At 34.7% G+C, this 21202-nt stretch overlaps 5 protein-coding genes across 8 annotated transcripts; 3 read left to right on the top strand and 2 right to left on the bottom strand.

Moving 5' to 3' along the window:
- The first annotated feature begins 1740 nt into the window (after nt 1-1740).
- On the top strand, nt 1741-2566 carry LOC142505894 (ethylene-responsive transcription factor ERN1-like). The gene has a single exon (XM_075619039.1). It carries the CDS (start codon nt 1778-1780, stop codon nt 2537-2539), a length of 762 nt encoding a protein of 253 aa, XP_075475154.1. The 5' UTR covers nt 1741-1777; the 3' UTR covers nt 2540-2566.
- A 1007-nt stretch (nt 2567-3573) lies between these two features.
- LOC142505232 (superoxide dismutase [Cu-Zn] 2) lies at nt 3574-6370 on the top strand. The gene is made up of 7 exons (XM_075618121.1): nt 3574-3731; nt 3802-3909; nt 4409-4504; nt 4593-4624; nt 5415-5490; nt 5588-5641; nt 6208-6370. Exons 1-7 carry the CDS (start codon nt 3644-3646, stop codon nt 6234-6236), a joined length of 483 nt encoding a protein of 160 aa, XP_075474236.1. The 5' UTR covers nt 3574-3643; the 3' UTR covers nt 6237-6370.
- Nucleotides 6371-6447: 77 nt separating this feature from the next.
- LOC142505231 (eukaryotic translation initiation factor NCBP-like) lies at nt 6448-10023 on the bottom strand. Its single transcript, XM_075618120.1, has 6 exons — nt 9846-10023; nt 8516-8611; nt 8287-8391; nt 8122-8199; nt 6805-6924; nt 6448-6728 (listed from the first exon to the last, which is right to left on the bottom strand). The coding sequence occupies exons 1-6, from the start codon at nt 9954-9956 to the stop codon at nt 6597-6599; spliced, it is 642 nt and encodes a 213-aa protein (XP_075474235.1). The 5' UTR covers nt 9957-10023; the 3' UTR covers nt 6448-6596.
- Nucleotides 10024-14373: 4350 nt separating this feature from the next.
- LOC142505218 (uncharacterized) lies at nt 14374-15609 on the top strand. The gene is made up of 2 exons (XM_075618106.1): nt 14374-15182; nt 15298-15609. The coding sequence occupies exons 1-2, from the start codon at nt 14496-14498 to the stop codon at nt 15418-15420; spliced, it is 810 nt and encodes a 269-aa protein (XP_075474221.1). The 5' UTR covers nt 14374-14495; the 3' UTR covers nt 15421-15609.
- A 2340-nt stretch (nt 15610-17949) lies between these two features.
- On the bottom strand, nt 17950-21143 carry LOC142505413 (adenylyl-sulfate kinase 3-like). Of its 4 annotated transcripts, none has more exons than XM_075618387.1 (8): nt 20931-21068; nt 20534-20744; nt 20097-20243; nt 19250-19399; nt 18623-18741; nt 18454-18538; nt 18309-18361; nt 17950-18192 (listed from the first exon to the last, which is right to left on the bottom strand). In XM_075618387.1, the coding sequence occupies exons 2-8, from the start codon at nt 20571-20573 to the stop codon at nt 18064-18066; spliced, it is 723 nt and encodes a 240-aa protein (XP_075474502.1). In that variant the 5' UTR covers nt 20574-20744; nt 20931-21068; the 3' UTR covers nt 17950-18063. The 4 variants fall into 4 exon arrangements, with proteins under 4 accessions (XP_075474502.1, XP_075474503.1, XP_075474505.1 ...); XM_075618388.1 differs by having other exon boundaries at nt 18309-18355; XM_075618390.1 differs by having other exon boundaries at nt 20545-20744.
- Between the last annotated feature and the right edge of the window lie 59 nt (nt 21144-21202).

The following is a 21202-nucleotide window of genomic DNA, read 5'->3' as shown; positions in this document are numbered from 1 at the left end:
TAATTTTGAATATGAATAAACCAGATTTGAAAATGTCATGTACGGTTCGAATTATTAACACCCCTACTTCATACAAGTTTGAAACAGCATGAATACTTCAATTTAAATTGCGTGAAGAAAACAGAGATTCATTCCCTCGAACAATCTTGATGGTCAGAGATGACAATTTTTCCAGTGAGTTCGGGGCTCCGTGAGGAAAATCTGAAACGAGACTGGTTTGGTGACTAATTTTCAGGTTCGGGGATTTTTTTTTAATCCCCAAAATAATTCGAGATGGATATGGAGATATTATCCACATCCTCGAACTCAACTCGATAATAATAATATTATAATTATTGATATTATTATTTAAATTATTGATAATAATTTCGGATTTGGAGATTCTCTGAACCTACTCATACTCTTGTCTCATTATTATTTTTGAAACAGAGATGAGAATAGGGATATCATTTGGTTTGGGTTCGGAAATCACTGAACACAAAAGAATTGGGTATGAAGACGGTGATACAATTCTAGGGCGAAAATGATGATGACAAACCTATCATGCCTCGTTATCATCTCTTGATAAGACCAATGTTTTAGGACGATGGCGATGCCTAACAAAAAATAGGACGAATATGACAAGAAGTAGACGCTATATTCAGATATTAATTTATGTTACAAAGAGTAAAAACAACAAATAAAAGATTTCACTAGACCAGGCAGATATGCACATAGTTGAGTTTATTTTAAACAGATTAGAAAAATTCCAACATAAAAACCAACTTGGAGGACAGTGCCAAATTAGGCCTTTAAGCTCCTAGTTTAAAAATTCACCAAAATAACTAAATAAAATTACAGCATGACACTATTTGAAAAGGACTTTCAATCTACTCTGTTGGACATATGCAGAATGGCATCTTATGTTTAGAATCTATATATTATTCATTCCATTTTGCAAGAGAGATGGAGACTAGTTGTATCCTACTTTGCCTCCAATTGGCAAGCTCTCCTGCCCTCGCTATTGTTTAATTCCACAATTTGGACTTATATTTCAAGTTAGGACAATAAAGCAGTCCAAACTTAAATTCTTACAAAATAATATAGTGAATAGTTTTATAACATATTAGTGCAAAACAATGTGGATCCAACATCTTTTCTCCCACTCCACAATATCTTGTCCTTTTTTACAGTCAGCGTACGCCTTTAACTAATTAATAACACGTTTTCAACAATCATTAAACATCACCATTAATGAATAATAAACAACATCGTCATAGAACCGTTGTTTTTCCTGTTAAATTCGATCGAGTCAAAAGGGATGAAAGACTGCTCTAATATAGGCTCACGATGACAAAAAAAATTGCCATCGATATCGTGTTACATCTTCAATACCATTGCATGATATGAGTTATGCACATTTTGCTAAAAATTAGCATCATTGATGATTCTAATACAAAATTTCACGACATTATAGGAAAAAAATACTTTCTAAATGTAACATATAAAACGTAAAAATTTGCGTTATGTTTTTTCAAAAAAATATTATAATTATTAAAATAAGCGATGGCCTTTATCCCATTAATTTTTTTGGAGAAAACATAGTGATGTCACTGCAATTTAAAAAATAAAGACAAACAAATAATTCAAAAGAACGACCACAACAAAAGAAATTAAATAATTAAACATTGATCAGCTTGGTGCACATATATAAATTAAAGATGGTGATTGTGTACATTGACAAGCAAAACAATTGATTTATTTACTCCAACTCCGAGACTGATCATTAGAGGCAAGAATGGAGATTCAGTTCGAGCAGAAAGAAAGCAAGAACGGCAACAAAATGCTGAAAAATGGAAAGAACAAGAGCAGGAACAAATTCGTAGGAGTGAGGCAAAGGGCCTCGGGGAGATGGGTTGCCGAGATCAAAGACACGACGCAGAAGATTCGTATGTGGCTGGGCACTTTCGAGACGGCGGAAGAAGCTGCCCGCGCCTATGACGAGGCCGCCTGTCTCCTGCGCGGCTCCAACACCCGCACGAATTTCGTCACATCTCATCTTCAATCCTCACAAAACTCCCCGCTCGCATCCAGGATCAGGAATCTTTTGAACACCAAGAGAAAATCTAACACCATCAATTCGAAAAACCAAGAATCATGCCTTACCAGTACCGCTGCTGCTGTTGCTGACGATTGTCAAGACACGAGCGCCGCTACTAGTACAGATACTACTACCAGTACCACCACTGCTGCTACCACCATTTTCGAGTGTGCTGATGATCATAGTAACTATACGATGTTCGAAGATGTGTATAAGCCGGATTTCAGCCATTTTGAACTGCCCTGGACAGAGATTATATGTGGGGGCGGGGGCTTTGGGACGATGTTCGATGATAACATTTGCTTATCAGAATTCGAGCGGATGAAAGTCGAAAGACAGATATCAGCATCGCTTTACGCCATCAATGGTGTGCAAGAATATATGGACATGGAGTCTACCACTGATCATCAACCCACCTTTATGTGGGATCTTCCTCCTATATGTCCCCTTCCATGTTAAATCCATCCATATATGTCATTTACTCCATGTCTGAATTTATAAAATCTAATATATCTCCATTTCTTCCATCTCTATATGTGTGTGTTTCAAAGTTTTGCAGTTTTCCAATTCAATCAACCCATTAATGACATGATTATCTTTAAAAAAAAAAAACACACACACACACACATATATAAGAGTAATAGAATACTATCATAATTAGTGTTTGATTTGAGACATTTGAAAAAACAAAAACGAAAACGAAAACGAAAAAACTTTAATAACATTGACATAAGCGCAAAGATAAACAGCTGGTTTAATATGTACAACTTAGCTTACAAATTGTCACACTCTTGAACAAGATACGACTCCTCCACAAACCATTCAGAAAAATTTGAATCATGGGTAATGTAGATCTGACTCTTTATTATTTCATTATTTACATTTTAGATTAATATTTTTTGAGGAGTAGCGGTCTCACAATCTTTATTTGTGAGACGTGTCAACCGTATCGATATACACAATAAAAAGTAATACTCTTAGCATAAAAAGTAATATTTTTTCATTGATGACTCAAATAAATAAGAGATTTGTCTCACAAAATACGATCCGTTAGATGGTCGTACGTAGGTTTTTGACTTTTTGAGATAATTTTAAACTATTTCATAATGATGTAGTACTATATTGTTAACATTTTTATTGAAAAATGATTAAAATTGTCAATCGTTAAAAGACATGTGATCGAAATTTATCGGTATAAATAATCAAAATCACAAAAAGATAAATATATAATTCAAAATTTTATTTTTCATCTAGATTTAAATTTAAACCATGTCGGCCAAAAAATAATTTTTATGGTTTTCGGGCACTCCTAACTATCATAATTTTTCCCCAATTAGAAGAAGCTCGAGGGATATATATATATATATATATATATATATTAAATATTTAAAGAATTAATTTTATATTTTGGGGAAAGTCGGAAAGAATAAATATTTACATGGTTATAGTCTGCCAACCCCAAATAAAAAAAAACAAATTTAAAAAATAAATAAATAATAATAATAATAATAATAATAATAATAATAATAATAATATTCATGTTCTCATCCTAGTAGCTAAACAATGGGCACAGTTAAAGCGGTGGCAATCATCTCCGGCGCAGACAACGACGTCAGAGGCGCCGTCCACTTCATCCAGCGCACCACCGCATGTATAGTTCTTGATTCTTTTCATTTGATTTCGATTTGCTGTCTTTGATAAACTCTTTAGTTCAAAAACAGGCGGCGAAGGTACCCAAGTGGAAGGAAGAATCAGTGGGCTGAGTCCGGGTCTTCATGCTTTCCATATTCATGCTCTTGGTGACACTACAAATGGCTGCATTTCCACTGGTTAACAGTTTTTTTTATCTTCACGGTTTTCCCTGCTAATACTGTAAATTTCAAAGCGTTTTAACCCAAATTGATATCATGAATTGTTTAGTAAAGATTTCGACTTTGTCTGTTTTTTAACTGAAAATTATAGATTCCAAATCCATAAAATCTTCCAATCCAAACATAGCTCTAAGAAACTCAGGATCTTTCGGCTTTGATCAATATCTTAAGAAGGAAAAAAAATTGGTGTGGCCCCAATGGGATTTATTTGGTGTTTACGGAAAATGATGCTCGATATTTCTGTAGATGTTCGTTTTCCCACATCAAGTAATAACTATCTATCTTGCCTCAGGCGAACTCTGACAAATTGATGAACTCTATAATGCTTTGAAACTCCGTTCAGTTAATCTACCCAGGAATAGAACTAGGCCAAACTATGCATTTCCGACTTTTGGTTTAGCTGTTTGGATGCAGTGATATGATTCAATTTCTTGAGTTATTTAAATTCAATTATCAGGGCCTCATTTCAACCCGTTAAAGAAGGATCATGGATCTCCAACAGACGAAGAGCGTCATGCCGGTGATCTGGGGAACATAGTTGTTGGCTCAGATGGTGCTTGTTTAATTGAATGTGTTGTTTTATTTGCAGAATATTTATCAATTGTCAGTTTGGTTTGATACACTCGACTTTGGTGTTCCAGGGGTTGCTGTGATTTCAATTATAGACAAGCAGGTATATATCTTTGTCAGTTTTCCTGGGACTTTTTTTAACTGTTCCAAGAAACATTGTAAGATTCCAATATAATTCTTCTAAAAATTCATATTGCAATCCACCACTCCATTAATTTGTTGGATTAGCAGATCATGTTGATTTATATTCTTTCCTCTATTTACTGCTGCACAATAGTAGTTATCATAGTTTTTTGACAAAATGGATCAAATTTATACTTTTGTAAGTCATGTCTCTGTCTAGATTTTGTTAAAATTTTATTTTTGGTTTTCAAAAGTTTTAAGACATTGTTATTATGAACAGAAAGGATTCAGGTTTCCTTAGCTCTGTTTATTCCATTTGTTCCAAAAATCTATGTATCAGCACTTCTCGGTTGAATGAATTCAACAAAAAAGTTTATTTGTACCATTTAATTATTCCGTTCCTTTTCTACCCTACAAATTTTTATCTGTTCCGTTTAAGTTGAAATTGCTCTTCACTAATTTTTGGGGAAATTGGAAATGAGAGATCCCACTCAGTCATTGTTTTTGCTTGCAAATAAAATTCTATGTGAGATGATAGCATTGTGATAAATAATGAACAAGGTGGATGGTTGGTCTCTTCCTCTCTGGGATTTTCAGTTGGAACAGGAGGTGCTACTGATTCTCTAGTTTCAGTGATTATTTTGAGTAGGAAAACTCATGTTCATTGATTTTGTTCTATCTTGGTTTTAAAATAGGATAAAGGTCAGTAAACTAATTTTTAGAACCAATTAGCTAGAATGTTTGGTTTATAATTCTTTTCTTATTTGCAGATACCTCTAAGCGGCGTGCATTCCATTTTGGGGAGAGCCGTCGTCGTGCATGCTGATCCTGATGACCTTGGAAGAGGTGTTGTACACCACCCTTACACTTGATCATCTCTATAAATTTACTTACTTTTATATGCTCCGCACGACATGAATGAAACCACTGGGGGTTTTAACAGGCGGACACGAGCTCAGCAAGACAACTGGAAACGCTGGTGCAAGAGTAGGATGCGGTAATCTCTTTTGAGCATATAAACTAATTGTTTTCTCTTAGATATCTGGAGCTATGCATTTCCTTGTCCACAGACCCGGTGTGGCTAAATGTTGGAGGATGGTCAGATATTTATTCTACCTATCTTTGTTACTTTGATCAGATTGTATTCCGTCCTCGTAGATCCATCTCAGGTTTTTGCCAGATTGAAATAAAAGAACGTAAGAATTAGGAAATGACTTCTTGATGATAGCACGCAGCAAAAATATCATGAAATGCTGCTCATGGTACAAACACCCCATGGATCTCATTTCTTTCTTCGTAAACGCGTTCTTTTTTGGTGTGTGCAAGCCTGGAAGGAAGGTGGCAAGAAAAAATATGCTGTTTACCATTGTTGTGGAAATTGTGCCCGCGGAAATTTAGTTAGAATATTAGCGTCAGATTTTCGGCTTCATAAAACCTCTATGTGGCTATTTTGCATGCTTTTCTCGATGCTACCATTTATATTTTCGATATCATCGCATCTTGTTTGTTACAATCTTCTGTCCGAATTGCTTTGGCTAACAAGTTGAATTTCATATTTGGCAGGTATCATCGGGCTTCAGTCATCTGTCTAATAAAATCTGTACTCCATACAATATGATTGGCGAATCAGTCCCCATGTATCACTTTACAGCCTATGCATTTTCTGTGAAAACCTAATGATAAATCATAGTATTATTTAAAGGAAATAAATTTTTTTGCTTTTTTCCCCATCTTGGTTAGAACATGAACGTGTTGAGTGATGATGCCGACACTACTCCAAACGGAATTCATAAAAGTGGATAGTGGACGACAAAAACAACACCAGGGGTGTCATGATACTATGGAAATGAAAATATGAGTAATACATCATCAAAATACATGTAGTGAGTTATCTCTGTTAGCTCACAGCGAAGGGAAAGGGAGACTCAACGGTTAACTGTTATTATTGTTCCCTATCCTCTCAACCAAGTGTTACGGTACGACGAGTGGTCTCGTAAGGAAGCATCATGGGGCTTGTATTCCATTACATAGGTGTGAGGAATTTTCAAATGCCTCTTGATAGAATCCCTCAGCCCCATCACCGCCTGCAATGCAAAACGAAATCAATACAACAGAATTGCAAATGATGACGATGAGTGTGATTCAGATACAAAAACCAACCTGATTATCAGATGCATTGCGGTTCCACACACTCAATATATCCTCATTGAAACGAATACTTAGGACTGCTCCACATATGTTATCACCGTAATCAAGTTGATCTCCTATCAAAGCTAGAACCTGCAAGCAGGTGTATTCAAGAAACACAGGTAAGAACCATTTTTTGGACGAATGACACTGCATAACTTGGAGCCCATGATGGATAGTTGATTCTGATAGTATATACAAAATTGAGACAGTCAAAATCATATATATTTGAAACGAACATTGAGCCAATATACAAAGTAAGCATGCAAGAAAGGTTTACATGATAGTCATACAAGTGGAGCCAAGATTCAATAAAAGCAAGAACACATTACATCGCTAACATTTCATCACATTCTTTTCTTCATAAATGATTCAACTGCGTGCTTTGATATTGTTGATCTATGTGAACAGATTTAGATAGGTTAATCTACATACATTAGGATAGGCATCTCTTTTCGATGACCCCATGAAGGCAGATGGGTGGCTACTGGACATTTAATATCAGAATGAAAAAGGTTTGCAGTTTATGAGAGAAATAGAAGAATGTCAAAAGACATAAAATGCTCGCAAGAAGTATCGCATTCTTAAAAATTAACTGTTATCGTTATCTACATGGCAAAGTTGAACTCTCGAGTGTCAAAAGTATGGCTCTCTTACCCATATGATCACACTATAATAAATTGCTACTCTTTCTTGCTTTCACTTTTGAGTTGTTAAAAATTAACTGTTATCATTACCTACATGGCAAAGTTGAACTCTCGAGTGTCAAAAATATTACTCTCTTACCCATATGATCACAATATAATGAATGCTATTCTTTCTTGCTTTCACTTTGGTGGATTGTGATGGTATTTGGCAACAGTCCGCAACGCCAGAGAGATTATAGGATTGTTATATATTAATGTTGATTACAAACATTAGACAAAAAATGGGATGCCAATTTACGTCATGGTCTGGAATGTTTGTTCCAAGGTATTCAAACAAGTAGCTGATCAGCGTCAAATAAACAGAACCATCTGTGATAGAAGGCAATCTAACAAAAATAGCAATAAATCTTAAAGGATTTTCTGGTTGCAGTGAATAAGAACTTACTTTCTGTACATAGTCATACACCCAAACCTTGACATGTTCGATTTACAAGATGGGAAAGGTACAAAAACTTAACGCGGATAGCAGGCTGGGAACTGTAGGGTGTCAGTCTAACACAAGTTCTCGAAAGAATGATTTACTAGTAGTCTGATACCAGGCTAGATGATGCAAAATCACATTTTTATGTAAAAAATTCCCTACCAGATCCTCCCAGAAACGGCCAGACACAGCCTTTTTAAATCTAATAATCCACTTCCCACCATTGCAGTTAGCAGAATCCTGATGAAAGGAAACCATGATTGAGGAAACCTGATTAATTGAGCTAGGAAAAGGAATTATTGACCAGCTTAACATGTAAAAGCATACCTCCCATAGAGGACGAATGCCGTCCTTGAACAGATGCAAGTCAGTTGGACTAGGCAATGTTGAGGGGCGAGCTAGGTGACAATAGCAGATCCAGAAATCTTCGACCTGAAGTCGAGCAATCCGTAAAAAAGGTGCACTTAGAACACCCAGAGAAATTAAATCTAGGATCCATATAGGAGTTACAAAGGCCACATGACCGCACAGAATGAATCTGAAAATAGATTCTTACTGTACTAAAGTCCACAATCTTCTTAATATTGTCCTCATATGATGTTTGACTTCTGACTCCTGGAGTCCGACGAGTATACCAGAACACAAATTTGTGCTGAAGATCACAATGAGATGAAGTTGCATTATAACCACGTACATCATATGAAAAGATTACATACAGCATACCGACACATGGAAAATGTAGAAATGAACTAGTCGGAAATTCATACACCTTCCAAACCCTGTCGAACTAGTTTTGAAGGAATCACGTGAAATATTTAGGAAAGAACAAGGTCAACCTCACATATCTTGAATCATTTGCTCTATGACCTACGTTATATTTAGAAAAGGTGCATTTAGATTGATGTGTTTGGAATCTCCACGATAGTTTCGACATAAGGGGATCCAAAATCAAATTTGTCCATCCATACACAACCCATAGGAATTTGACGAAATACCATCTCAATCAAAAAGCTTCATATATTTATCAGCATTATAAAAATTTACATATTTCCTGAAAACCCTTCAACTTCACGTTTAATTCAAATTTTGGTTCATTTTGAAGTCGGTTGATTTCTATATGGAATTATGAATCTTGTATGAGCAAAATATAACCCTCCATTCCCTTTTTTGGCCCAAAAACAAACTTTACATGAAATCGTACCGTAAACAAGTAAAACCAAACAAAACCTAACTTGAGCTTGCAAGATAGCTGAAGACTCAGCGTGAATTGTGAAGAATAAAGGTTTAATCAAAAGGAATTTTGACTGTGGATGCCTTCTGGAGTAAGATGCCAATATCTACGCAATCAAAGAGGCTATCTAACAAATATTATCCAGTGAACGAAATTTCAGGGAATTTGCAGCTTCCTCACAAAAAAATAGAACAAATAAATTGAAGATGCCAGTAAAATAGTGTTTTAAAGTTTAAACAACCCAATATAACAACTCGTAAGAAAACCCAAACTGTTAGTTTTTCTTTCAGTTCACGATATTGTATAACACAAATACTGCGAGGAATCTACTTATTTTCAACAAATTTAAAGTGCCAGCACAAGCTTGCCCTCATTATTACATTTCACTTGGACCAACCACTATTTCTGCCCGTTTTTCAGGGATACATCAAGAAACAAACAAGTTCCCCCAGTTTAAACGATAAACTAAAACTTTACCGAAAAGGAATAAGTAAATGATAAACCAGGCATACATACGCAAAATTTCGAAATCAAAGAACAACGATCCAGCAAACATGCATACACGAATCGTGGATATGGAATGGAGAGATGAATCAACGAGATACCGAAATAAAGGAACCTATCGGGTAAGAGAGAGATTGAAGGTTTTACGAACTTTGAGAGGATGGAGTTCCAGGGCTGCGATTTGCGAATCCACGTCGGCAGCCGGAGGCGGTAAAGGCATGCCGTAATCGGCCTGTTTCTGATCTGCTGCTGCCAATTCCATTTGTTCTTCCTCCTGTGTGTCGGACGGTCAGTGGGAAAGGAAGATGAAGACTGAGGAGCTCCTCGTTGGTTGGTCTCTCGTACATATTTGATTATTGTTTGGGCTCATGGGAAGGCCCAATTGAAGAACTGTCCCAGCCCTTCAAAATTTCTTTTGTTTGTAGACTTTTCAAATTGGGCTCAGCCCACTTCGTCATAGAAAAAGGATGAGTTGGGTTGATAAATCTCAATTTGTTTGGAGACGGGTCAGACGGGTTGAGCTAGTACGGGTCATCCCACAAGAATGTTATTTATTTTTATCTTTTAAAAATTGGTTGAATTATTTGATTAAATTTATATTCTCTTTTCTCAGCATTTCAAATGTTTGTATAATTTTTTAATTAAAAAATTTACGTTTTTAAAAAAAAAATTAAAAAAAATAAGACAGTCTGGCCCGTCTAACCTACGGCTCAAAGTGGGTTGAGCTGGTTTTATCATTTGGAGGATCAGCCTGGCATGTTTAATGGCGGGTTGCAGGCTGCCAGGCACATTTTGACATCCTTGTTTCTTGCTAGAGCCATCGAAACAGACTAACAAGGGTCAGATTTTAGTTATATTACATGGACCAAGATGGATTGGAAAATTGTTAACTCAATCTGTCTACTTGATAGGGCGGACTGATCCAACAGGCTCATCTCACTTTGACTATTCTATTTTTAGCTAACGACAGTTTTTCTATAATTGGATCCCGAACTCAATAACTCGTCTCGAACATGAAATATTGGTGTCACATGAGTTATAAATCGACTCTTTAAAGCTTTAGCTTTTTGGAATTGATTTTTATTCTTATTTAAAAAAAAATTTGATATACACTCCTATTTCATCAAGATTTCACCAAATATAATTTTCTTTAAATAACCAAAATATCCTCAAATTTTTTTTAAAAAAAATCAAGTTTTAATGCCTAAACTTAAACGAATTAAAAAATGATTAATTTTTTTATTTTTATTTTTTTAAAGAAGCCATATTCAAAACTCTAGACTTTATCATTTTCATATTCATTTGCGTTCGAATTCCACCCCTAACTTTCTATTAATAAAAGAATTGTATTTTGATGATATTCTTTCCTATCTTTATTGTGATGACCTATTCTTACGAAGCTTGTCGTTGTCGAGAGCCAATTCTAGAATATATTGCATATTTTTAATTATCGTATCACTCGATTGGAACGATGCATCTCTACGATTTCAAAAAACACAAGAGAAGAAACACATCTTCATATTTTGTTGTCGTATAAATCAATAATTATTTTTAAATTTCCATCGTTTTTTTTTTAAAACGTTAAAACTGCAAAATAAATAATAAATTTCAAATTTAAAATTCATATGATTATTACAAAATTTAAATAATTCAGAAATACCTCATTATTGTTATACGATCAAGACAATATCTTATAATTCTTTCAACATATACCGGTGAATGTGTGTAATTAACATCATTTTGTACTATACTATTCCGGCCCTTGGATGTAGGATGGAATAATCCGAATCGGTAGGAATCGAGCACGTGTGACAGTCCTGAAAAGCCGCAGCATTGCGGCTTTTTGCAGTGGACCCTGCCACCAACTACCTTGTTTTTGTAATTTTATTTTTAAAAAAAAATCATAATAAAAAAACCCACGAAAATTACTAATAAAATCATAGCAATAAAATTAATTAACAAATATTATGAAAGTATTTTAAACAAATTTTGGTGTCATGTCGACATATCAGAGTTAATTAGCATGAGATGTTCAAGTTTAATAATATACTATCGATTATCGCACGTGATGCATCATGCATGCATGTTCTGTAATTTTATTTTTGTATATAATATATTGTATTGGTAAAACTCTGTTTCATCATATTGTTTGTGTTTTTTCCGTAATTACCCAATGTGCGTGTATTATTAATCAGTTGGAATAAATATTTGAGAAAATTATAAAAGAAAAATCAAAATATTGAAGTAGTGTGGTTATTTATATAAGGGTGTTTTAGGAAAAATCACATAAAATACACCAAAAGACCGACGTGGTTATTATGTCATGATCTTCCATAATAATGATAACAGGCATATAGTATATATAATCTAAGAGACACATCTAATTTTGAGGGTGGCATAGATTAGTTATCATAAAGTTAATTGGTTAATTGACAAATAGAGATGTAATCGAATCGAGCCGAGCCGAACTCTTGAATGTTTGAGCTTTGTTTGTTTATAATCGAACCGAGCTCGAGCTTTATTTAACGAATATATGCATGGCTCACGATCTTATTCAAGCTTTTATCGAGTTTAAACAAGTTTAATAAATATCATGAATTATACATTTAAATTTTTATTAAATTATTTAAAAGTAAATTATATATTTAAAGAAAAATATATTATTCTTATTAAAATTTGTAAATTTGTTATAATAAATAAATTTAATAGATTTTTATATATATTTCATAAATAATATGCAAAATCAATAAATCAAATATCAAAACTATTATTTTTTCATCTAAAATATTACTCATGAACTTACCAACGAACATGTTCACGAGCTAACGAGCCGAATACTGTAAAGCTTGAGTTTGGTTTGTTTATCTTAACGAGCCTCATTAAACGAGCTCAAACGAGCTTTTATCGAATCGAGCTTCGAATAGCTCACAAACGGTTTGGTTCGTTTATATCCCTATTGACAAATATATATATATATATAAGAATGATGGGTGACAAATAGTTAAATTAATTTGTGTGTCTCTATATATATAAATAATAATTATCATGAGACCAACTCACGAGTCAATTTTGTGATAAGAAAAATATTATTTTTTTATGTAATAAAGATATCCAAATATGGACTGGATCAATCTGTCTCACGGATATTGATCCATATATTAATATGAAATAAAGCTAAACGATTGTTCAAACTTTCTTTAAATCCTCGTAAAATAATTGTTTTTCACAAGCAGTGCTATACTTAATTTGCGTTCGAATCCCACCCCTAACTATAAATGCCATAATTCTAATTGAATATTTCTAAGATGATGATGTAATCAAAACGAAGTTATTATAAGACGGAGGAATAATATGTGAATAATCATAAAACTATTTTTTCAAAAAATCGATTGACTTACGAGATATGACGATTATGAATATCTATAATATAAGGATATCATAATTACATTTAACTTCAATTATCGTAAAACTCGAGTTAAATGTTATATGAATCAAGAAGACTGCGTCTTATGTTTCAGACCAAATAGTGCCTTAATATTATATTTGTTGCAAATTTTATAGAGGTAAGCGTGCGCTGTATTAAATTAATTAATGACAAATTCTTAATTGCGTGTTTGCTGAACGGGGAGACTTTGAACACTAATTTCAATAGAGATGGAAACCAAACAATTACAATCATGTATACCAAAATGTTTTATTTTATCATATTTTATTGTTTGGTGTGTGTGGGGTGTGTGTGTGTGTGTGTGTGTGTATATATATATATATATATATACATGGCCTATCCCTTTACATCTTTCGTATTGGTTTACATAAAAACAGGGTTAGTAAGACTAAAAACAAGCATATAAACCGTGGAAGATTGTTCCACGAGTTCTCTAGAAAGTCAGCATTTCACCCATTCAACAATAGCAAACTTCCAAAAACCGAATAAATCGAGTTTTTTCCATTGACATTGACCCGAACTTTTACTAAAACCGGGCAATTTCGGAAAAATCGATTCATGTACTAATCAACTGGAATTAATGAAGTTTGACAGTTTAATTTGGTTGAATCGAAATCTTAATTCTGAATTAACATGGGACCAACTTAATTAATATCTTTAGACTATTTCTATCCACAAGTAACAAATTATTTAATTTTCAAAAGAACCAATTAACTGGTAAATTGGAAATAAATATATAAACTCAAACTCAACTTTATCCTAATTGTCTACACATAAAAAAGATATAAACCGTTCAATTTATTATATGAAAACATGATGAACCATTCATAAAAAAAATCGATCATTTAAATATGGTATATAACCTGAAAATCTTGCGTAGCTATATATCTTGAGACTACATCCATTTAAGAACATACTCGATATGTTAAACAATTTCACGTATCATAATTACGAATAGCAAGGATAATTTGAGAAATTTTAAAAAAAGTAAGATGTTAAAACAAAGATTTGAAAAGATGAGCGGTAAAGAAAAAATTGAATATAGACAAGAGGATTTATTGTAGAGTTGCCCGCCGTTTAACCCAAAAAAAAAAATATGGATGGTATAAATATCTAAGGTAGCAGGGGCAGAGTGGTATTTTTGGCCATGTGGGGACCATATTGGCACGTAGCCCCGTTCTGTCAGCCAAGTGAGAACGAAGATAGAAGAAGATATTTTGTAATTATTCATTACACAGCATCCACATCAACATCATGGGCTGCCCGATTTTAACTCGAATTCCTCACTAAACTCCATGAAAACAGTTACTTGTATATAATATACCACCATTAACGACCAAAAGAACTTCAGAGAAGATGGATATTGAAGAGTGGGAGCTCCTCTCCGATGAGGGATTTCTTGGAATACATGATGATGGAGGGAAGAAGATTAATCCCAAGGGAAACACTGTTTTCCACATGAACTACTTCATATGTCCTTCGAATGTTGTTGATTCTGTTCCCCAGCACCATCCCAAGAATCAGCTCCCACCTCTCTCTGTTCATCTTCTGGGATCAAGAATCCCGAAGAAGCCACCAGATCAAGAATCTGCTGTACCACAGGTGGAGATCAATAAGAAGATCACGCCTCCACCAACATCAACATCAAACCCTGTTTCACAAGTTTGCTTCAAAAAAATGAAGGAGATTGAATTTGTCGACATCAAAGTGGACTCACCATGGTCCGGTAGTGCTAGCAGTAGGGGATTCATTCCCCAGATCGAAGGCGCTGCTGTTTTTCAATTCAAAGAAAAGGAGGGCCAGAACGCCGTTCCTTGTGATATTTCAGAAATGGAGATCAAGGAAGACGATACCAAAGATTCAAAGAAAGGCGATGGAGGTGGATCGAATATATGGAAATGGAGCTTAACTGGGATCGGTGCTATTTGCTCCCTCGGAGTCACTGTTTGCTGCATCATCGTTTTCCGCAGCAGCTGCAGGATGAGTAACAAAAATCCTCAGCAGAATCAAAAGCTTCAATCACAAATTCGCGCCAATGACAAGGTTAGAACCCAAAAAAATATCAAATTAAGCATTCACTAGCTCATTGCATTTCGAACAGAGGACAAGTTTTGTTGGGTTTTTGGAGAGGTACTAAACATTTTTATAATGTTGGCAGAGGAGCAAACAAGGGGTAAACCATGCAAGTAGGCTCAGTGAAGCAGTTTGTGCGATGAGAGGAGTTCCAATAGCTAAAGCACGCATCACTTGCGGGGGTCACTACGATCATGCAGCTATCTGAGTACGAGAAGAATTATGGTATAGGATGGATCAAGAAACTAAGAACACACATATTTCTTATGTTTGTATTGTTATTATATTCAGACTAGAGCAGTCTCCATTAGTGTGAAAAATCTATTCCCAGTGTATGCACATCATCGTCAATGTAACAAAAGGGCACAATGGTTATAAATTATACACATGCAAGTTACCCACTGTCTTCCTGATTACATATTCCATACAAATCCATAGCCTTGTCCATTTATTACATGATACCAAATTCTGATTTTACTATGCTACTAAACAAAAAGGAAATGAGATAATGCTTAAACTTCTGTCCCAGTGAGAACAAAATAACGTACCTAGGAAAGAATTCTTAATTTGGAAATCTATTAGGTTGTGCTCGAATATTAGAATTCGAAGTCATGGATTTGACATCCATGTGTTTCAAATCCATTGCTGATCCAAGTTGATGGAATGTTAACTATAAAGAATTTGAAAAGACGGCTTCCTGCTCCCATCCAACCCCCTCGCCCGGGTGATTTCTCTGAACTTCACATAATCAATTCACCGACACAATAACATCCAAAGTACCCTTCTCTATGACTGAAATACATGAAACTACTCTTTAAATAAACGAGTTTCACAACAGGTAGCACACAAACATGTTAGAATTCTAACTGTAAACATCTGATTATGACAATCTTAAGGAGTACTAGGTGAAAGAGATGCCTCGCAAGATGCAGGAAGAGAACACCAACCAGATTCACAAAAGGATTTAATCCTTGTTCTGATCCCTCAACACAAATGGATTAATCTTGCTTAATTGATCTCCTGCACTAACTAATTTTCCAGAAACTAATTTCTTCATAGAGAATACACACACATTTAGAAACAATTACCCACATGTTTACAACAATTTCACACTGAATACGGAGTATGTCAGAAGTATTACCTGCAACGTTCTATTTTAACTGAAATAATTCATAGTAAATGATCATTACATCGAGAACAGAGTCTTCAACAGAAAAACCCACGACAAAACACAACCATTCCCACCTTATCAATCACAAAAATGGAATAAAAGCATCAAGAGTGTCTCAAATTCACCATGGCCCACAGGAAGAATATCAAGTTCCCAAGACTGGAACTTAACTTAAATCAGATGATAAACAAACTTTAAACTTCATACAAAAGAACGAATTAACGACTGATAAACAAAATAGCAGACAACTATGCATACAACGACTAATAAAGGATGGATAATTGCTTAATCTGAGTGCAGATCGTCTTCTTGGAAATGGAAATCCGACGAGGATGATGAAGCAGAAGAGGAAGAGGTGAGATAAGGGCTGTCGGGGTAGGGGAAGCAGAAGAAGGTCCAGAGCCAGAAGGCGAGGCGGCGGAGCTGGTGCAGTGGGAAACAGAAGAGTAGATGGAGAACTTGATCGGTTGGCAATCGTTGTGGGTTGCACGCTATGTACTGACAAGCATTAGCCGACACTTTGGCCACCCCGACCACCGCCGCGCCGCTGAACACCATCTTACGATCCCGATTGGATCGAAAACAATAATAATAACAAAAAAAATAACGTAAGACGTGCAATCGCCGATGAGGGATTTTGTGTGTCAAATTGAGATTGGATTTTCTTCAGTGGCCATGTTGTTCGTCGTCTTCTTCGGAGTTCAGATCGGGAAGTTTCAACTTTGGTTTGCTACGTGTTTATTGCTTCATTTTTATTATATATATCTATATCTTTTTAGTGATCATTTAATTTAAGGGTGAATGTGATAATAATTATTTCAACTTCTCAGAATTAGTACGGGTTAATTTATATTAATACCCTTCAAGTTTGAGCTTATTCTCAGTTTGATCCCAAAAGTTTTGTTTGTGTCTCAATTGATCACAATTGTTAGATCAAAGTAAAGAGCTGTGACCGACACACGACTATGAAATCACATGACTTCATTATTTATTCCCAAAATTGATCGATCAATCCATAATCCTTTATTTCATATCATAAAATGAATGCTTAAATGAGGATTAAGAATGCAAAGCGATATGGGATTAGGGATCATGGTTGTTTATCGATCGATTAGGGACAAGTCGTGTGGTCCTCGTATACGTCGATCGTTAACTCTTAACGTCAAACAAATAATCGGGACGAAATCAAGACACAAACAAAAATCTGATGTATATAATTAACACAAGCAAAATTTGATGAGAATAAAACAAAATTATAAAAATATAATTAGGAGATATATTATATTATATTAAATAAAAGTAACACTAAAATAGAAAGTTTGATATTCAAAGACCAAGAATACAAAGATAAAAAAAAGTGATCTTTATCATGATATTGGTGTTGCCAATGGACCAACTCGGATGTGTTGAATAGTTTGTTAAACACTAGACCGAGTTCAATTCATATGAATCTCAGTAACTTGAAATTTTTCTTCCTTATTTAATTTATACTATTCAAGGCTTCAATTTTAGCTACAGACCGACGTCGGAATGGAGGTAGATTTGGAGATACTGGTGATTAACTAATTGAACAATTAATACTTATGAAGGTAAAGCTATTTGAGTAACTACATTAGTAACATACGAAAGAGAGAAAAAAATTAAGGGTCTTTGCTTAATGTGTGGAAAATATAGATATATTTAAGTGAGTTGGTTGGTGATCACAGGGGAGTCAGCTATGAGATATCCTTTATCTTCCAGGTAAGATACAACTTCACCAGCCATCTCATTAGGTGTGGGGCAGATTCCATCCTTCTGTTGTAATTCAATCTGAAACCATAATAACTTAAGTGAGGGTAAGAGAAAATGCAAGCACAAAGATCAACTGTTGTATGTATAACTCCTGATGAATCACCAAAGATCTGTTGAATAAAATTATTACAAACCTCACAGTTCAAAGGAGGTTCATACGGATCATCTACTCCGGTAAAACCTGAAACTTAATCATAATGCTGATAAAAATCTGACCCAGAAAAAGGAAAACAAATCTAGAATTGCTAGCATACAAGGTTTAGTCAAGAGAAGATGCACCTTTGATCTTCCCAGCCCGCGCAAGCTTGTAAAGACCTTTTGGATCTCGGCCTTCACATAACTCAAGAGGCATGTTCAAAAAGACCTGGAAATTTTGCTTTATGAATTTTTTTTAATGCCTTCGTTATATGTATAAGGATGTGCTTGGGATTGGAAAACTAATTCTTGCCTCAATAAAATTTTCTTTTGGTAAGAGGGCACGGCAAGCTTCTCTGTCTTTACGATAAGGAGATATAAGACTAGCAATGCAAATTAACCCACCATCAGCAAAAAGCTTTGCTACTTCACCTAAATGGACAACAAAGAAGATACATCATTAAACAAGCAGTAAGTATCCAATACCTACACCTCATGTCCTAACTGCAGTGCAAATGTCATCATTCAAGCATTATGAAATAATTGCTGTACCAAGAACCAACTGTCATCAAGAAAATGGTTACTGGAACATAGCCTTCATCAGAGAAAAAGTTGGCGAGGCTTCAACTTTAGATATTATCTGATAATCAAACATTTCAATTATATATTTTGGTGTTCTTAAACGCACTGCATCAGTAACCAAATGAACATTGGTGAGTTTCAGGTTCATTATCGACATGCTGTAGCTATATTTGGTCAAGATTATGAGAAGTGAAGCTCTAAATAGGAAAGACAGAGGATAACAGAGAAAAAAATACATGAATATGTGTCTTGTTTGCTTAACAATGTGAGAAAGAGGAAAGGCAAGTATCATGCTTAAATAGTAGATGAAATTTTACAACTTAATTTATAATTCCAAACCAAACAACTGCATACTTACCGACCCTGCGTATATTTTCCATTCGATGTTCTGGTAAGAAACCCAAGTTCTTGTTTAGACCATGCCTAAGGTTGTCCCCATCGAGAACATAGGAAAGTTTACCACGGGAATGCAACTGTCTGCCGAGTGAACATGCAAGTGTGCTTTTTCCTGTGCCGCAAAGACAACAAAAAGATATTTACAAGCAACAAAAATTTTACAATTCAATCACAGTCTGTGATAGCTGAGATGCGGTTAACAATCTAAAAAATGGTTTATCTACATTTTACAGCGATTGGCCCTTTTGTAATGCCTGTTTGCTTGCATTTCCGGTACCTCTAGAAAATATTTAATGGCAACATGTAATGCATGTTTGGTTGTTTAATTTTTAGTATAAAAAACTATATAAATTATTTTTTAAAATGTAATATTTTGAGTAGGATATAATATGGTGATAAAAATTGTTCTTAGGAGTGCTTAGAAGTTGAATTAAATAATGATTATATATGGGAATGTAAGAGTCGAATGAAAAAATATTTTACCTTTTAAATTTTTTGAAACAATATGGATTATGTTTGTTTATGTTTCCTGAAAATTCAAATTATTCCTGAAAAGCATAAACAAATATTGCCAATATACTTCTATATAACAATAAAAAGGGAGTGCCGGTATAGGAATTATTCAAATCATTGTAAAGGTACCAATAAGGACAATGTGAGGGAACAACGAAGTTTAAAAGAATACAATTCTAGTGAGTTGACAGGACATTTTACTCGAAGCATATACAAATAAAACAAAACCACAAGGAACTGGATGAGACTAAGTCACTAAAAAGACTGTAAATTGAAAACCACATACAAACATTAACCTGATCCGCTGAGACCAGTGATCCATACGACACATCCCTGTTGATTAAGCAGCTTTTCCCTATCTACCTTCCCGATGGGACATTCGTGCCAAAAGATGTTAGTTGAATGGCCCACAGAAGACATTAAAATAAAATACTCTTCTTTTCCTGCAAATAGGAGAGAGGCATTTGGATTCTTCATGAAATAAATCATTAAGAGTACTTAGATTATGAGTTTCAACTTATTTGGAAGACTTTGGCTAAGATAAATTTCAAATTCATCCCTTCTCAATCCATACTCATCTATTAGTTAGATACTAAATATACTGATTTAGAATCAAGTTTGAAATCCTTATCCAAATCAAAACATTCGAAGTTCATAAATCAACTGAGGCCTAAATATGCCAAAAAAAAAAAATCATTTCTCTTTCAATTTCTATTTTGGATCGTGGCTCTACTCATGGCATACGCGGCAGCACTTGGAATCAAATGATCCATTGGTTAATGGTGGCAGGCGAAATCTTCTTTGATCGCGTTACAGAAGAGCGGATAATGGAAAATCTTCGCCAAAAATGGTAAGCGTTTCTCATCACATTTTAGATCCTTCGACAATATCGATACAAACCGATCAAGGAAACCCGAATGGCCGACGATTCTCAATTTCTTAGTCTGTTGGTGAACAAAAAGGTTCAATTATTCGGCCCAAATGAGCTAGCATATGAAAGACGAAGCGAGAAAGTACCCGCATTCATTTTTAGATGACTAAACAAAAACACATAATAAATCATAAAAATAGTACAAAATAGATTAGCAGAGCGACAGAAAATGCAGGAAAACGATGGCGTAATCATGTACCTGTAAGCGAGGGAAGAAGGGGATCGGAAAAGAGGCAACTCCTCGCAGTGATTCCGGGATCTGGTGGGACTGATTGAATGTAGACGTGATTTGGGCAATGGAGAAAATGGAGGAAAGGTGGCGGAGGTAACTAAAAGTCACTCTCTATATTCCCGCTTGGTTCGTGGAATGAATAAATATTAATAATTTCATTCAAAAATGTTAAGAGTTTAGGATATTTTTTGTATTTATTTACCAAAAGAGATACATACATATATACATACAATAATAAC

This window comes from Primulina tabacum, chromosome 10 (assembly GCF_025594145.1).
Source record: "Primulina tabacum isolate GXHZ01 chromosome 10, ASM2559414v2, whole genome shotgun sequence".
Classification (NCBI taxonomy): Eukaryota; Viridiplantae; Streptophyta; class Magnoliopsida; order Lamiales; family Gesneriaceae; genus Primulina; species Primulina tabacum.
This window is presented reverse-complemented; position numbering and strand designations above follow the sequence as displayed.

What these genes read in the sequence shown, in the direction of transcription:
- LOC142505894 (XM_075619039.1), top strand. Translation starts at nt 1,778, where the DNA reads ATGGAGATTCAGTTCGAGCAGAAAGAAAGCAAGAACGGCAACAAAATG.
- LOC142505232 (XM_075618121.1), top strand. Translation starts at nt 3,644, where the DNA reads ATGGGCACAGTTAAAGCGGTGGCAATCATCTCCGGCGCAGACAACGAC. An exon ending in CATCCAGCGCACCACCGCAT is followed by an intron (nt 3,732 to 3,801) that starts GTATAGTTCTTG and finishes GTTCAAAAACAG; the next exon opens with GCGGCGAAGGTACCCAAGTG. An exon ending in TCCTGATGACCTTGGAAGAG is followed by an intron (nt 5,491 to 5,587) that starts GTGTTGTACACC and finishes GGGTTTTAACAG; the next exon opens with GCGGACACGAGCTCAGCAAG.
- LOC142505231 (XM_075618120.1), bottom strand. Translation starts at nt 9,956, where the DNA reads ATGGAATTGGCAGCAGCAGATCAGAAACAGGCCGATTACGGCATGCCT. An exon ending in AGATTGTGGACTTTAGTACA is followed by an intron (nt 8,392 to 8,515) that starts GTAAGAATCTAT and finishes GCTCGACTTCAG; the next exon opens with GTCGAAGATTTCTGGATCTG. An exon ending in GCATTCGTCCTCTATGGGAG is followed by an intron (nt 8,200 to 8,286) that starts GTATGCTTTTAC and finishes TCCTTTCATCAG; the next exon opens with GATTCTGCTAACTGCAATGG.
- LOC142505218 (XM_075618106.1), top strand. Translation starts at nt 14,496, where the DNA reads ATGGATATTGAAGAGTGGGAGCTCCTCTCCGATGAGGGATTTCTTGGA. An exon ending in AAATTCGCGCCAATGACAAG is followed by an intron (nt 15,183 to 15,297) that starts GTTAGAACCCAA and finishes TAATGTTGGCAG; the next exon opens with AGGAGCAAACAAGGGGTAAA.
- LOC142505413 (XM_075618387.1), bottom strand. Translation starts at nt 20,573, where the DNA reads ATGGATCATTTGATTCCAAGTGCTGCCGCGTATGCCATGA. An exon ending in CAAAAGAAAATTTTATTGAG is followed by an intron (nt 18,539 to 18,622) that starts GCAAGAATTAGT and finishes CAAAATTTCCAG; the next exon opens with GTCTTTTTGAACATGCCTCT. An exon ending in GCGGGCTGGGAAGATCAAAG is followed by an intron (nt 18,362 to 18,453) that starts GTGCATCTTCTC and finishes ATTATGATTAAG; the next exon opens with TTTCAGGTTTTACCGGAGTA.